The sequence below is a fragment of the Lissotriton helveticus genome, chromosome 12 (assembly GCF_964261635.1).
Source record: "Lissotriton helveticus chromosome 12, aLisHel1.1, whole genome shotgun sequence".
Taxonomy (NCBI): Eukaryota; Metazoa; Chordata; class Amphibia; order Caudata; family Salamandridae; genus Lissotriton; species Lissotriton helveticus.
Window position 1 is genome coordinate 827942697 of NC_136073.1, and position 16927 is coordinate 827959623.

The 16927-nt window shown below is 41.4% G+C and overlaps 1 protein-coding gene across 1 annotated transcript in view; it reads left to right on the forward strand.

Moving 5' to 3' along the window:
• LOC144797818 (tetraspanin-3-like) overlaps positions 1 to 16927 on the forward strand; it is a 104095-nt gene that overhangs the window by 52410 nt on the left and 34758 nt on the right. Inside the window, exons 3-4 of the mRNA XM_078668616.1 lie at positions 4984 to 5058; positions 7271 to 7369. Coding sequence (XP_078524742.1) covers positions 4984 to 5058; positions 7271 to 7369 — 174 coding nt within the window. The remainder of the gene's footprint in view (positions 1 to 4983; positions 5059 to 7270; positions 7370 to 16927) is intronic.

Consider the following 16927-nt stretch of genomic DNA (forward strand, 5'->3'; position numbering starts at 1 on the left):
TATAATGTTTCCAAACATCAAACCATAAGCAAGTATGATAACCATATTCATCTTCCATATATGCTGCAGGTGTTTTGTGTATATATGAAGTAATTTTCCACCTCGCGTTTCAATTTTCTTATCGGGAGAAATAACATTTTAAAATTTCTGAATTAATGTAAGCTTTTTCTCCTTTTTTATAAAAAATAACTCATGTTTTAATCAATTTGGTTTAATTTAAAATGATCAAAAATGTTTTGTAGATGTTCCGCTAAACTGACCAATCCGTGCGCGAAACACACCAACAAGCCAATTGGGTTAAGCCACGTCGCCACCTTGCTCAACCAATAAAATTACTGATTTTTCCAAGAACCAATCAGCTTGCAGTTTGTCAGTCACGTGAACCAATCAGTACGCTGGCTGTGACGTATGTTATCCAATCACAGCGCGGACTCTGCGACGTACATAGCCGCTGCGGTTTCTAACGTCTCCCTTCCAGAGCTCACCCCTCCTACACAAACTTTTCACAGCGCCATTTTAAGAATACTTTTCTCAATGAAATTTGATTATTAACGACAAAAAAACCATTTGTCTGTTTCTCTAAAGTAAAGTGATAGAATTTTCAGACATGCAAGTATTCTTTTGCGTGGAATAGACAACGCTATTCTCACAGAATATACATGCACCGATAAAGTAAACTTTTACTCTACCCTTCAAACAGGTAATAATGAACTTGTTTCTCTTTGAATGTACATAAAGTAGCAATTCAAACATGCAAATATTCTTTTGCGTGGAATAGACAACGCTATTCTCACAGAATATACATGCGCCGATAAAGTAAACTTTTACTCTACCCTTCAAACAGGTAATAATGAACTCGTTTCTCTTTGAATGTACATAAAGTAGCAATTCAAAGTTTCACTCGAACAGAATTACAGAATCATTTACGCATTTTCAACTGGAAAGTATCCCTAACCATACATACACGGAATTCTGGCAGGACTCTAACCAGCCATAGAAAACCTGAATCGTTAGTAAAATAAACGACGTTACTTTACCCTTCACTCAAGTTTGAATATATTCTATTACTCTTTTCGCAGTGAAGTTTAGAATGGGCTCTTTGTCCCTATACTCAAAGCTAGAATTTAATAGATAATCCTCACTATGTATACATTCTTTCTAACACACCTATATCTCTAATACGTGTTGTAAATGCCACAACACTTGTGATATACATTAATATCACTATTCTGAAACAGATCAAATGCACTGCGTGACTTCGCTCATGTCACACTACTCTGTACCGGTACAACTAGGATTTTTCACACTGCAAGAAAAAACCTTTCGACTACATGTAACACGAGTGAACGAACTCAACATATGTTAGACATCGATCCTATGTACTACCATATAGCATGTTGGTTACCATAGCAACCATCAATTCTGCTACCAGGAAATTGATCCAGCGGCCTATAGGAAATATGCCATAAGCAAACGCTACCCGACTTCATAAAACTTACCATTAATCATAAATTATTCACAAGGCCCATAATCTAATATGACATATTTTGACCAACTGAATCATGTGACCTAATTAACCTATTCACAAATTGTATACATTTATTTACATACTGCAGTAAAAGAAATCATCATACTTTAATAAACCCTTACGATTAATTAAGCCACTGTGGCGAATAAGATCAGCTAATAGTAACCTAATCTCATGAAATAACAAGGCCAGCTTGTTTTTCAAAGAAAATATTTATTAACTATTTATTTTTAGAATTTGCATTAAATCTTTTATTAAAGCATTTTTATTAAAATCTTTGCATAGGGTAAGGACAGTTTCAAGTAAAATTCAAAAGCATAATTCAAAGAAAATACAGCCTGATTCATCAAGCCGAAATCGGCTCGCAAAGGGCCAGATTCTGAGAATCTGGCCCTTTGCGAGCGCTATTTTTGCATTTGGGATTCATCATCCCAAAAGCAAAAATCGGTAATAGCCCGAGGGTTCCTCCACACACTATTGTATACTGATTGCAATTTGTTTCTTCTGCCCCCCCCCCATTGTGTAACTCTTTCCCGATAGAACGAACGCTCATTGGATTGTCCTTCCCGCTCCAGCACCATGTAATGCAACGTTGTGTATATTGATGTCTCTTTTTCTTCCTCCTTGCAAGTTGTTTGTGTTTGTGTTATAAAACCAATAAAAGGTTTTCACAAAAAAAAAATCGGTAATAGCGATTTCGCTATTTTGCGAGGAATTACATTTAAGGAATCTCTATTTGAGATTCCTTAAATGCAATTCATCATCCATTTAAAAATTGCGAATTTGCAATTTCGGCCCGCTATTTACCGCGAGGTCAAACCTCGTGGTAAATAGCAAACTTAGAAAATTGCTTTTAAAAGCATTTTTCTAAGTTGCATGTTGCACATGTCCTTTGGACATGTGTGTGCGCAACACCTGTTTCAATTTGCATTTAAGGGGTGCTACAGGGTGTCCTTTGGACACCCCTGGCACCCTTTAAATCGCTATCTTATTTGCGATTAGCTAATTGCTAATAAGGAATAACTCCCCATTCATTCCTATGGGCCTGTATGTATGTTATTCTTTATTTGCGATTAGCAATTTGCTAATCGCAATAAAGGAATGTGTAGGAATCGCATTTCTTTATGCAATTTCTACATGAATCCCGTTTTGCAAGTCCTTAATAGCGATTCCTTATGAATCGCTATTAGGGGCTCGCAAAACGGGAGATTGATGAATCAGGCTGTAAGTATTTAAGGCAACGATAAATTCTAAGTCCCTAACTACACTTGCTCCATTAAGAAATAGGGATAAAAGTCTTTAGGGCCTAAAAAAAGTTATTACGTGCTCCAAATGCAGTCCGTCAGCACGTCACGTCCATCTAAGAACAGCAAACAGCAGCACCCTGCTTACCAAGGGAAGGGTTTTTATACCTTTTCTGACTAAACTAATCATAGAAAATGATATTCTTTCTGCTCGATCTGAATTTCAATTGGCTGTCAAATGACAGACCATAATGTCATCCCATTCTTCAGAACCTTAGTTCCATCTCTTTCTTACAGTCCATTGTCCTCTGCTTTCGAGTCGTGAAGCTTCCTCCAACTTGCAACATTTTAATAAAATGTCCACAACTTCCTTTGCTTGTCACACTCCTCTGCCGGTTCCTGGCCTTGGCCTCGCTGACTAAAAGAACAGTCAGCTCATCACGTTTATTTATTTTCATTCCACATATTCATTTTGGCAGAGAATCTTATTCACGCTGGACTCTTGCTTTTTCCGAGCAGAACTTTTGTCAACTGCAAATGCACTAGGCCCAAAACCACTTTTCACGTTAACTAGTATATAAACAAACACAAAAGAATAATTAATGCAAGAAATAAAATTTGTTCTGTTACCCACCCTCCTTTGTCAATGTTAACCCATTATTTTATGTAACCTAGCATGAAGCACAAATAAAGCAGCGTTTGTATCTACGATTCTTCATTTAGTCCAGCAGGATTCTCCACATACCTGTATAAAATAAAGACACAACATATACAAAAGCACATATAAAATAGGCACATGCCATTAATTAAACAGCCGCAATTAATATTGACAAGACAATAGACCAACAAAACAAGGTTAGTTAATTATTTTTAAAATGTACTTGCTGCAACATAGAGCACATAATGTTAAACCTGCATGTTTGTGAATGCGATTTTATTCTAGGTTGGTTTAATACAGATCATGCAAAAATTATTAGTTCAATTAATCATTATGGAAGATTAACTTTGCGAGCTGAAATGTAATTTATTTCTAAATCTCGCTCCATCATGAGTAGACAGAAAACCACCTTCACCCATCATATAGCATAAGAAACAACTTTGTATTTTTACCCATGTTGATGAGAAAGTGGCCTTGCGTTCCAAATTCCTATCACAGAGGGCAAAGATGATGAAATATAGTTAATATATGCTGTCACACTAGTATTTTTTGGGGTGTAACACCCAGTTGATTTCCTGACCCTCAATAGGAATCTTTGACCTTTTTGGATCAAAAGAAAAGTTTGAGTTGCCTCGCCCATCTCTGGGATATAAGCTGTTGTCGAATAGGGCATTAGGAGTCCACACCTCTCCTCAATAAAAGGCCAGGCGGCTTGCTTCGCCCCAGTTGCTAGCTTCTTTGATAACCTTGCCTTTGTTTGGATTCATGGCACAAGTGGAGACCCTTTACACTCTGATCCTGAAGAAGACAATGCTCCTGTTGAGTTTATTATTTGGCTCATAGAAGCTACTGCAGTGTATCTTTTAATTCCCAAAGGGCGATCACACACAATGTCAATATAGAAGCAGATTTATATGTGCTGTGAAATCTTGCAGAGGGTAGAGTACGTCTTCTCTGGCTATTATTGAGCAGCAAAAATGTGCCAATTTGATGCAGTTTCCTTTGGCAAAACACTATGCTAAGAAATTACCGTTAATTGAAATCTTAAATAACAGGTCTAGCATTGTATGATCTATACTTCAATACATTTATTGCAAAACCAATGACCATGTTAGCCTGTGAGATTTGCATTTCATCAAACCTAGGGAAAGTGTGCCGCAGAGAACAGTTCACTACCCTACTTCTTTCTTCATGCAAATTATGTTGGCACCTTTGGAGAAAATACTTCATCAAAATAAAAGTTGAATATGATCTTACTGCATGCTGTACTATCTTGAAATCACACAATCTCCTACCTTTTTGTAAATTGTTTTCAGAATGACAAATGGAATCTTGGTTCCAATAGCTTATTTCCATCCATTCATTTAACTATCTTTCTGTCCTGTAACTCTAAACGTCATCATATATCTATAGCAAATAGAGTTGTTGGTGTTCATGATAATTAAAAACAAAAAAGTAAAAACACGTTGTGAGATTGTTGCTAAAGTGATGAATTTGAAAGGACATTGTTACCAGAAACCACTAGTTCCTAATTCATTCTTTTCATTTGACAGTTTATGTACTTCATTGTTATCCTCCTTTGTGTGGAAGCATCTGCTGCAGTCTTGGGTTTCATCTATTCCAACAGAGTAAGTAGTGACAATTTGTAATTAATCTAGGTGGTGTTTGGGTATTAATTATTGTTAGTCTGACATTAAGTGAAACATTAACGTAATTATCCACTATACTGAATAGAATATCAACGTTCCTCCATTATTTATTTTTGTCTTATTGTTTTTTATCCTATTCGTGATATTGATCCATTATTGGCAACTAATCCAAAGGAAAATCCTAATAGTCAATGTTTGAAAAAGATCACATTTTGCATACACTCATGGAAAGCACATTGTCAGCAGGTGTAATTCAACAAATAGATCAGCAATTTCACATTGAAAGCATATTCTTTAAAATAAGCTTTAAATACACAATCGTTACATTTCCTATATGGCAAAATTACTTGTGCAATCTGCATTAAATGCATCAAAGTTCATTTGTATCTAGGACTTTACTTCCCCGTATTACAAACAGTGGAACTTAGTGGTGGCATTCATAAAAATACAATAAATAAAACACCAAATTATGAATTTATTTCATGGAACTATCTAAAAAAAGACTTGCCACAGTACTAAAAGGATGCCATTGTGAATTGTTCGTTTAATCTCTGATAGACACCATGCTCTAAGCCAAAGTCAAAATCTTCGCGATCTGTAATGTATATACAATATCCCCTAAAATCCGATTTAGATTGCACAAAGTGAACTTGGTTCAATGTCTATAAAGACTAAATTGTGTAATCTATGTAATGTTAGTATACCCGCATTTTGTTAATTATTTGTACTGCTTGAGTTCATTTAAGATTGCCAGAAATCTGTCTGCATATAACTACACATTAGACAACGATTCCAGGTTTAACTGGTGTCCAAATGCATAAAACCTATTTGCCAAAAATTAACTGCTGAAAACTAGTGTTTTAAATTTCATTAATACAGATTCTGGGAATACATTTTATATAGCCAACCCAAGGAATTTTCAGTAGCAGTGTTAAGAGTGAGGATTTAAGTGAGCTGGAAGGATGGGGGTCGAAGTTTAAAAAAAAAAACAACAACAACAAAAAAAAACAGTATTTTAGATAATCCATGTTGTGATCGGAGTTTAGTGACCTTGCCAAGAAACATGTGGTCTTTTTCCTATATAAGGCTATGGAACTGTGGGCGTAAGGCTTATCTATATAGCAGTGATCTTTATCCTTTATATAATGTATGAATGGCGCTTATTGCTGAGATTGCCTAGAAAAGATCAAGTGTACAGAAGACAGTACATCACCATTGCAGGAAGATGGTGGAATTTCTTCCCCTGTGAATTCTGGCAGGCATTTGCATCCTAATATTTCACTATATCATTATGTCCTTTTCTGTATGCTTGCCTTTAACCGTATGTATCCAGTAGAGCCCGTACAAGCCCTTTTTGAAGCGATGCCTTCCCTTTGATATTTGAGGAAGTTCACAATTCGTGTTTCTGTGTAGGTTATCTTGCACATGTTGTTGAGTTAGTATATGAGTTATTGCAACTGTGCAAATAGATTAGTGCAAGAATAAGTCGGCGGGTTGATGCAATGAGACATGAGAGCTACGATAAGCGACCAACAGCATGTGTAATGACTTAGTGAATACCTAAACCTATCCTTTATTGAGGATGCAATTTCATTCAAAAGCCAGGCCTACTGGCATTGCCAATACATGTTTGGGCTTGAATGGGCAAGAAATGCCCCCAAAATTAGAAAGGGTTTCATGTGTAAAAATATTTTGCTGGCAAATTAAAGAAAAAAAAAAAGGTGCCATAACATTTATGTGGAGACCTTTTCCCCAAGATGTGCGCATTGGGTAACATTAAGTATTTGTATTTGCAATGCCTTGCCCTATTTTTAGCTTTCAGATTTTTTTCCAGGAATGATCTGTGACTTTTGGGGGTGTTATTGCAAATTATGCACCTTTTTGAGTGATTCTGGCTGATCCGTTCTGAATACTACTGATAAACCGTTCAGCAAACCTAATTAGGTGTTGGTATTCAACGATACCATTCTCTATAAGAATGTGGGGTGTGTAACCTACTTGTGCACCATATTACAAGGCCATAGTAATGGAAAGTGTGTTACACAAAGCAGTATGACAAACATCCATTGTAGGTATCCTACAGTTTGAGCAGGTTATCCTTCTGATATACGTTGGTTACAACTGCACGTCTGCTCTTTATTTATTTTATTTATCGAGTTTTATATAGAGTAAACTCTTATTTCTGTTTCAGATCGAATACGAACTGAGGTCAATGGAGAATGTATTCCTCAAATACAATGGTAGTTCTCCTGACATTAACAGCAGACAGGTTGACAAGCTCCAGAAAAAGGTAACCATAAAAGCAACTTGTTGACTCCTGTATAAATTACAATCCTCCAGAGAGAGGATGAGGGGGCTGAGATTGTGACTGCTATGCCATGTGGTGAAACTTTGAAGTTTGAAAGATTCTTCAATGAGATAAGACCTAGGCACAAACTTAAGTTGTAGAAGTAACTGTATAAGACAGAAAGCTAGATCCAACCAAGGAGACTTCTAGGCTTAGTCTCCCCCCCCCCCCCTTTTTTTGTACTTGAAGACCCAAGGAGTCTGAAGTGTACTTCAACAGGCAGATATAGTTAACTTTAAGCTTGTTTGAAGACTAAGTCTCGAACAGCAACAGGAGCATCCTCTCGCTGGAAGGCCAACCTCTTATTAACTTGCTGAACATCATCATTCTACCAGTTGAACTTCTACTTGGACTGCTGCAGAGTTGAAATGTTGGAAAAGAGAAGCCTGAATTATGTCTTAAGGTTAGAAGGAGCTTGTCCGCAGTATCCCTTGGCTGCATCACCGAATCCAACCAACTCACTTTTTGCATGGCTCCAGATGAGGAAAGGCTGATTGGGTGTACGTTGTAGCAATAAGAGTCCTTCTGTGCTCCCCAAAGCTTCTGTGCAATGCTTATATGGCTGCAATCCTTTTAGGCGCGTTTCTATTTGGGTGACAGACCACCAAAGAATGTTGTGGAGCATTACCAGCTATAGTATAGCTATATATATATATATATATATATATATATATATATATATATATATATATATATGTGTATATGTATATATATGTATAGCTATATATATAATATATATATATATATATATATATATATATATATATATATAGTATAGAAGTGTGTGTGTGTGTGTGTGTATATATGTATGTATATATATACATTGCCCAGTGATCGTGAGCAAGGTGGAGTGACACCGAAACGCGTAGATCTCTGTGCCTGTTGCCCTTGGAAATGAGTGAAATAAAAAGGATTACTGTTTAAAATCCAAAGTTGGCTGTGCGACCCGTATTTCCCAGCTGGGAGAAAGTTTTGAGGATAATAGCGGCTTGGTTCTGCCGCAGGATACCGCACATGCGTGAGCGCTGCATAATCTCCCGCAGAGGAACTGTCTTGGAGGAATATATATATATATATATATATATCTCTTTTAAAATCCTGTGCTTAGCTTACAGAGCGGTGACAGAAGGTTCCTCCAGTGCCATTGGCTCTCTTCTTACGCGCTACGTTCCTACAAGAGGCCTTTGTTCTGCGGGACTCTGTCAATTGGTTGTTCCGCGCTTTAAACTTGCCAGATGGGGAGCCAGAGCGTTTTCTGTGGTTGCCCCTCAGCTCTGGAACTCTACCCCTCTGGATATAAAAACCCTTTCCACAATTGAGCTATTTAAAAAAGCTCTCAAAACTTTCTTCTTCAAGAGGGCCTATCAATGAGAGTATGCTGCTGAATGTAGTGTAGGGGGCTTAGCTGTTATATTTGATTTAGGCGCCTTGACGCCCTTTGGGCTAAGTTTTGCGCAAGATAAGATCCGTTTCATTCATTCATAGTCATACTATGTTAAATGGCTTATTATAGTTGACTGTGGACCCATAATATTACCCCGTATGCCTTAGCAGTATTGTGCAAAACCAAAGGGGATGATGGACGGAGTGTTGAACATTGCAAGCACTCACCCCCAGTCAACTGATCTGGGTTTAATCCATCATCATTCTTTAGCTCACTCCACCACCCCAGTTCAGACATGGCCATATGCAAATCAGTCTGACCCTGTGCCTCATGGGAACAGTCCAGCCCGAACTGCCAAGCCATGTCTTCCCGGGACCGGAAACCAGCATCCTTGGACCGGTTTTTGACTAATCAGCCAGGCTAGCTTGAATCCAGTGGCAAAGTGATCAAGGGAGGAAGGAATGAAGGCAGTCGCCGACTGGATGAGGAACAGCTGACTGAAGCTGAACTCGGACAAGACTGAGGGCCTCATCCTTGGGTCCACCCCTTCGGCCTGGGACAACTCCTGGTGGCCGACCACACTCGGAACTGCTCCGATACCCACAGACCACGCATGCAACCTAGGGGTCATCCTCGACTCCCCCTTCACCATGACTAAGCAGGCCAACACCGTCTCCTCCAACTCATGCTTCAACATCCTCTGAATGCTACGTAGGATTTTCAAGTGGATCCCCACTGAAACAAGAACAGTCACCCAGGCCCTCGTCACCAGCAGGCTGAACTACGGTAATACCCTCTATGCAGGAGCATCGGCCAAGCTCCTGAGACGGCTGCAACGCATCCAGAACACCTCGGCACATCTGATCCTCGACATCCCCCGCCAAAGTCACATCACCCCTCACTTGAGAGAACTACACTGGCTCCCCATCAACAAGAGGATAACCTTTAAGCACCTCATCCACGCACACAAAGCCCTCCACAACACTGGCCCAGCGTACCTCAACAGATGACTCCACTTCTACACCCCCACCCGCAAGCTCCGCTCTGCCAACCTCTCCCCTGCATCCGAAGAACGACAGCCGGAGGCAGATCCTTCTCCCACCTCGCCGCCAAGACCTGGAACACCCTCCCCACCAACCTACGGCAGACCCAAGACCTGCTGGCCTTCAGAAGACTACTCCAGATCTGGCACTTCAATCAGTAGCAGCACCCCCCCCCCCCCCGCCTTGAGACCCTCACGGGTATGTAGTGCGCTTTACAAGTGTCCTGATTGATTGAGGGACCCATGTCTGGGCATACCCTGCCAACTTAGGGCAAACAAAGCAAAACCAAAGGGGATGATGGACAGAGTGTTGAACAGAGTGTTGAACATTGCAAGCACGCACCCCCAGACATCTGATCTGGTTTTAATTCATCATCATGCTTTAGCTCACTCTGCCACCCCAGTTCAGACCTGGCTATATGCAAATCAGTCGGACCCTGTGCCTCATGGGAACAGTCCAGCCCGAAATGCAAAGCCATGCCTTCCCTGGACCGGAAACAAGCATCCTGGGACCGGTTTCTGGCTAATCAGCCAGGCTAGCTTGAATCCAGTGGCAAAGTGAGCAAGAGACTCACGTCTGGGCATACCCTGCCAACTTAGGGCAAACAAAGCAAAAACAAAGGGGATGATGGACGGAGTGTTAAACATGTGTGTTGATAAAATGTCCAGTGCTTATTTTTTTTTAAAAAGAGATCTTCACAGATTTCTTAAAATTAATCTGAGGTTGATAAAACTTTTATTGACCTCTGATGTTTTCCACTCCGATTGTTGGCCGTATCGTGTAGAATAAGAAACCACACGCTTGGCCTGATTTGGTTACATCTCTTGAATCCACAAAGAGGATTGGTTTTAAGAGATCTGTGAAGATATTATTATTTTTTCACAAATAAACACTGGACATTTTATCAACACACAAGCCAGACTAAAAAAGCGCAACATAATTTGAAGCGGCAAGGACTGACGTCTCTCTACTAGATCATCACTACTGGGACTTTCATTAAAACCTAAAGATTCACTCCTATATCCGAAGGGTATGCGCCATGGAAAGATTATATAATCCCTGTAATTGGGCCTGCTAGTAAATTGTACTGCCGTGGCAACTAGATGTGTATCCTGATACCTTTACAGATTCATATGTCCATGTGGGAGTGATTATATCTTGCCCTGAGAAAGGTGTTTTTTAGGTCTCGCTGAACCAACGCACATGCGTTGTTCGGCGAGAGTATAGTAGGCAAAACAGCTCTTGAAAGCAGAGAGGATTGTCCCCAATGCATGTGAGTTACTCAAGCGCGACGCTTCCCCCAGCGCGCGCTTGAGCTCACTTCTTAATCACACCCCATAAGGTGTTCCCTCCCACTCGCTCACACATTAAAGGCTGCTGCTCACCCGCCAATGGGCTCCCGCCTTTCACACTTCAAAGGAATGCATTTTGCGGCCGCTTTTTGTACTTGGGCTCCCCTGCCTCACTTCTTTGTTTAGAGAGAGGTGTTAAGTGACTGCGAAAGCCGTGCCATTAGAAACCTCAACCCTACCACCCGCCTGCCCTCCTCTTTGCCACAGCCTCACGTCCCTTGGATACCCATCCAGCTCACAGATGAAGACCTCTGCTCCACAGGCACATTCCATTGGGTCGGGCAGATGACCAGACTACTTGCTGCCCCAGTGCAGGGACGTGTGTGGCCCCGTGGTCACAGGCTTGGCTACTGTTGTTCCCTCAACCTGTCATCCTTGTGTGATCTAGGAAGCACGTTCAAATTATCTTGGTAACAATCTGATATATCGCACAGCGCCCAGTTCAAACCAGTGACTAGAGTTCATTCTGTTTGCATTGCTGGTAACTGAGCACCTCGTCACCACAACCGATATGTATATATATGTGTATGTGTGTGTGTGTGTGTGTGTGTGTGTGTGTGTGTGTATGTATATATATATCCATTGAAAAGAGTGTCCTTCGTGAAAGTAGCCACACATCAGGTAGGTATAGACTTAGCGCTTTATTGATGGAAGCTGCAGCGTCCTTATGAAACAAACAAACATCGAAATCAGAGTCCATCTGCCGACGCGTTTCGTGCAATCTATGCACTTCTTCATGGGCGGACTGTTTAAGAAAGCATTCAGCAAAGTACAGCACCTGTTTGTCACGTGTCTCTCTTCCAAGTGGGTGGAGGCACTCGCACTGCCTCCTGGTCGACGTAGTGCTGTAGAGTTTAATTCAAGTGAATTGCTGTGGTGCTGTCTTCAAATCAAACACTTTGTAAAATCCCCAGTGGGTTGATGCCGTTTATCAAATTAGGCTGCTACACCATCCTACTCCCATCGCGCTCCTCCTGCACCTCCTCGCTGATGTGTTTAGGCGCCAGCAGGTTCCGTGGTTAACCACGGCGGGGCCTCCACCCACTTGGAAGAGAGACACGTGACAAACAGGTGCTGTACTTTGCTGAATGCTTTCTTAAACAGTCCGCCCATGAAGAAGTGCACAGATTGCACGAAACGCGTCGGCAGATGGACTCTGATTTCGATGTTTGTTTCATAAGGACGCTGGACTCTGATTTCGATGTTTGTTTCATAAGGACGCTGCAGCTTCCATCAATAAAGCGCTAAGTCTATACCTACCTGATGTGTGGCTACTTTCACGAAGGACACTCTTTTCAATGTATGTATGTATGTATGTATGTATGTATGTATGTTTTTTTTTTTTATAGGTCCCTAGAGGCCTTTCAGATTCCCTATCATTCAGTGCTTCTGCCTGGTAAGCACGTCTCTACCTATCACCTACACACAATTCACCCCTGCCCGTAGCGGACATTCAGTTTCAGGGCTAATTAATCTGTACCTCTCATAGCTCGTGTTTCACACGAGCGCTAAGAGGCCTTACGATATGCAGTGCTAATAATTCGGTACTTCATACGCTTACCATACTAGTACCTACGGCGGGTTGAGACTGCACTGCTAATAAATCAGCCCTTCTCACCGGCACCCTGTTCATACAGGTGTCTAGAGGCCATTCACTATGCAGCGCTAAAAATTGCTTCTCCGCATCACACTTATCATAAACGCGCCTACAGTACCACGAGACTGTGGTGCTAATACATCAGCACGTTTCACCAGAACCGTGTTCATACAAGCGCCTAGAGGCCATTCCATATGCAGCGTTATCCGCAAAACAAGCTGAAGGACCTCTAGGCGCTTGCTTGAGTTGGGTGCTGTGAGAAGCGCAGAGTTATTGACACTGCAACCTGAAAGGCTACTAGGAGCTTGTGTTAAATGGACGCTGTTGAGAGGTGCAGTATTATTAACACTGCAAACCTCTAGGCACTTGTATGAACTGGGTATTATGAAAAGTTGCGTTCTGCACACTGAAGTCTTCCACCGATTGGCAACTCTATCCACTGGGATGCAGAGCACCTGCTCAGGGGAGGATTAATGTTAAAACTCCTCCCCCATCCGTTCATTGGTTTTGTTGCTGGTGATTTAAGGCTTCTGTGACATGACAAGAGCCATAAATAAATAAATACATAATTAATAAATGAACTACCCTCCCTTGGTGGTCGTGTTTTCCTGCTTGAATGAACGTGCGCTGAAAAGGAGAATTGATATAAAATATGGCCACAGGGCCCACTTCAAATAAAGTCTTAAATCTCGATTTAATAGACTAACACCTCCCAAAATGGAAAGTAACTATTGAGTGCCAGACCGTATCCTTCAAATGTGTAGGTGTGCGCATAGGTTACATATAAAACGACGCTCTTTTCCTTTCTCATTACCATCCAAAGTCAATATTTCCTTCCACTCCATAACTTTCTAAAAAACGCGGGGAGTTCAAACTAACTTTTCGCCGTTCAGCACTTTTTACACCTGGACCAGCCCAGCATACATTTAAAAATATGTGAAACCGAGGGAAAGAAATTGAAAATGTTCATCCACATTGTGGGTGTTTACACGGCCCTCTTTCATGACTCTATCCTGTGCACGCCTGCTCCTCCACACCCTGGCATGGTTTAGTGCACGAAAATGTGCACACTCTGCAAAGCCTCCATTTGTAACTGACAAGTCCCACATAAAACCCTCACATACCCTTACCCTCTCTCACAACCTCTCACCCTCTCTCACAACCTCTCACCCTCTCTCACAACCTCTCACCCTCTCTCACAACCTCTCACCCTCTCTCACAACCTCTCACCCTCACTCACCCCCTCACTCACCCCCTCACTCACCCCCTCACTCACCCCCTCACTCACCCCCTCACTCACCCCCTCACTCACCCCCTCACTCACCCCCTCACTCACCCCCTCACTCACCCCCTCACTCACCCCCTCACTCACCCCCTCACTCACCCCCTCACTCACCCCCTCACATCCCCTCACATCCCCTCACATCCCCTCACATCCCCTCACATCCCCTCACATCCCCTCACATCCCCTCACCCTCCCAAACTCCCTCACACCCACCCTCACCCCCTCAGTATCACTCAGCACCACCCCAGTATCACTCAGCACCACCACTCAGCACCACCACACCACCACTCAGCACCACAACACCACCACTCAGCACCACAACACCACCACTCAGCACCACCCCACCACTCAGCGCCACCACACCACCACTCAGCGCCACCACTCAGCGCCACCCCAGCATCACTCAGCGCAACCATTCAACAACAACTGGTTCAATTATGTTCTCTCAATGTTTCAAGCTTTATTACAAATATCACAAAAATATGTTAATATTTCACTTCTGTTCTTGGATTTTCATCACAATAAAATACGCTGAACATAATCTTCACAAACGTTATTTACAAAAGTTTAAGCTATTGCCATTATAAATTACAATCACTTTTATTTAAGTATTAATTATTTTAAAAAAATTAAAAGCTGTTATTTGTAATGTCAATACATCTAAGTCACGTAAATACAAAACATGTTGCATTACAAATGCTACAGGTGTCACATTTGCGAAAATTAAAACTATTGGCATTGTAAATGACAAAGCTATTAATTTAGCTATTTTCAAAACCAACACATAAATTTAAAAAATTGTCATTTACAAGACCAATAGCTCAAACTTTCATAATGCGAGACCTGTTGCATTGCAAATGCTTGTTTGAATAGACAGCCACCGAAACTCGTTGACGCATACTATTAAAAGGCACACTGTAGATTGTGGTGACTTTTGTGAACTGCTAATATCAAATGTATAAAACTGTTTGTCTCAAAGATGATCTTGATCTAGTGTCTGAGCCTTTTGTTGATTAGAAAGTCTTTTTTCTAGCAATTTCTCCCTATGATCAATTTTGTAGATTGAATTATGTGTGTTTTTATCTTTTTTAATGATGTATAGTCTTTTTTTTTTCTAAAGTATTTGAAGATTTTTAATAAAATATTTTTATATTGTGGATATATTGAGCCTTTGCTGGTGTTATGCTCTGGTAATAGTTTGGATGTGAAGAGTGGTTTGGCTCTGTTGTGTGAAGTATACCTAAAGGGGATCTGTTCTTGACTACAGCCTATTTGGTGCCCTACCCCTTTGGTGGTTAAGGGGCCCCCTCTCACTTGTTTTGTGTTTGTGAACCCTGAATGTCCCTAAATGAACTTGAGTTCAACCCTCTGGTAGCCGTGGCACAGAGCCGAAAGGCTCAATTTAGGGCAAAGTGTCAATTATTTATGCAGTACCAAAACGCAAAGTCAAAATGCAAAACAATAAAAATCCTAAACCAAATTGGAATATAAAGTAACCTTTATAAACCATGACAAAAGAATGCAATAGGCGGAACCTGGAGATGTGAGTTTTTAAAGGTTTAAGTAGGAATAGTAACACAAAGCACATAATTGCATTGATAGTCTGTGGTCTAGGTCGGCCAGTTGTAGGTGCAACTTGACATGGACTGCTGTGGAGTGATGTTCAGATACACTAACCAGGTGTGCCTTGGACAAAAATGTTGCCTCTAACTTCAATCATTTAAGTCCAAATCCACCACGTAGTACACTTCTAAAGCCCCCCAAGACTTCAGGGGAGGCACACTTGGGGCTTCAGAGTGTCAGTCTCGGGCCAAATAAGAGAGGTGAATCCAGTTCCAATTGAAACTGGTCAACTGTGGAGTTGAAGACCTAGGCGTCTTGTAGATTGTGTCCATATAGTTTTACCAGTATGTCAACCTTCTGCCCCTTGAAGTCCACTTCTTTGTTAGTAGAAGAAAGCAGTTCCAATCCTTTGAGGGTTCTGTCAGGTCAGTTAGTCCTCTTCTAATCTTCCTTGGGTCTAGGAGTGTACTGAAATGGATGCCTGCATGTGCCCTGTTTGTACCTAGCATGAGCTAGCCAGTGGAAAGGACTCCTGGCCATGCTCTAACCAATAGGACAACGGTTTCTGGGGCCAACCCTACCTACTCTGGGCATTTTCAAGATGGCGGAAGTCTTCGAGCACACTAAACTTGATATCTGAGGGCTGGGGATATATGCGGAGTGTGCTATGGTATTCTAAGTGCCCTCCCACATTGAACACTAAAATCCCGTTCGAAGTAGCCACTGTTCCACCAAAGTTAATATACAAAGCTTCTTGGCATCCTGTTCACTACCTTTCAACTGTGCCCAAAGGGATCTACGTAAACCTAGCAGACCTCTAAAGCAGGATTTGATGCTTCAGCAAGATTTGACACTAAAATCAAAGAAGCTGCTCCAATCCCCCCGCACCCGTCCCCTCCACTCTTCTTCCTTCGCTCAAAGGATTCATCCAGATTCAGGTCAACCTGTTCATCCCAGTGACCTATTGTGTTGATCCAGGGAGGAATTTCACACCCTTTTCACATGCTGATAACAAGCGGGGAGAAATCGGAGAGCAAATAAGCCTCAGGAACTCCAGTGAGGGTAAAACGTTACTTTCCCTTAATATTTATTAAAGTTCAACTTCACAACTGAATTTGTTTTTTATTAACTATTAACACCTTCCACGCTGATGACGAGCTGGGCTCGTCATGAGGTAGCCTCCTCGCACGCTGATGACGAGCCCAGCTCGTCACGTAACATGCGCTTTTAAAAATCTCCGCGTACGAGCGGAATTCCGCCCGCACGCATGCGGTTAA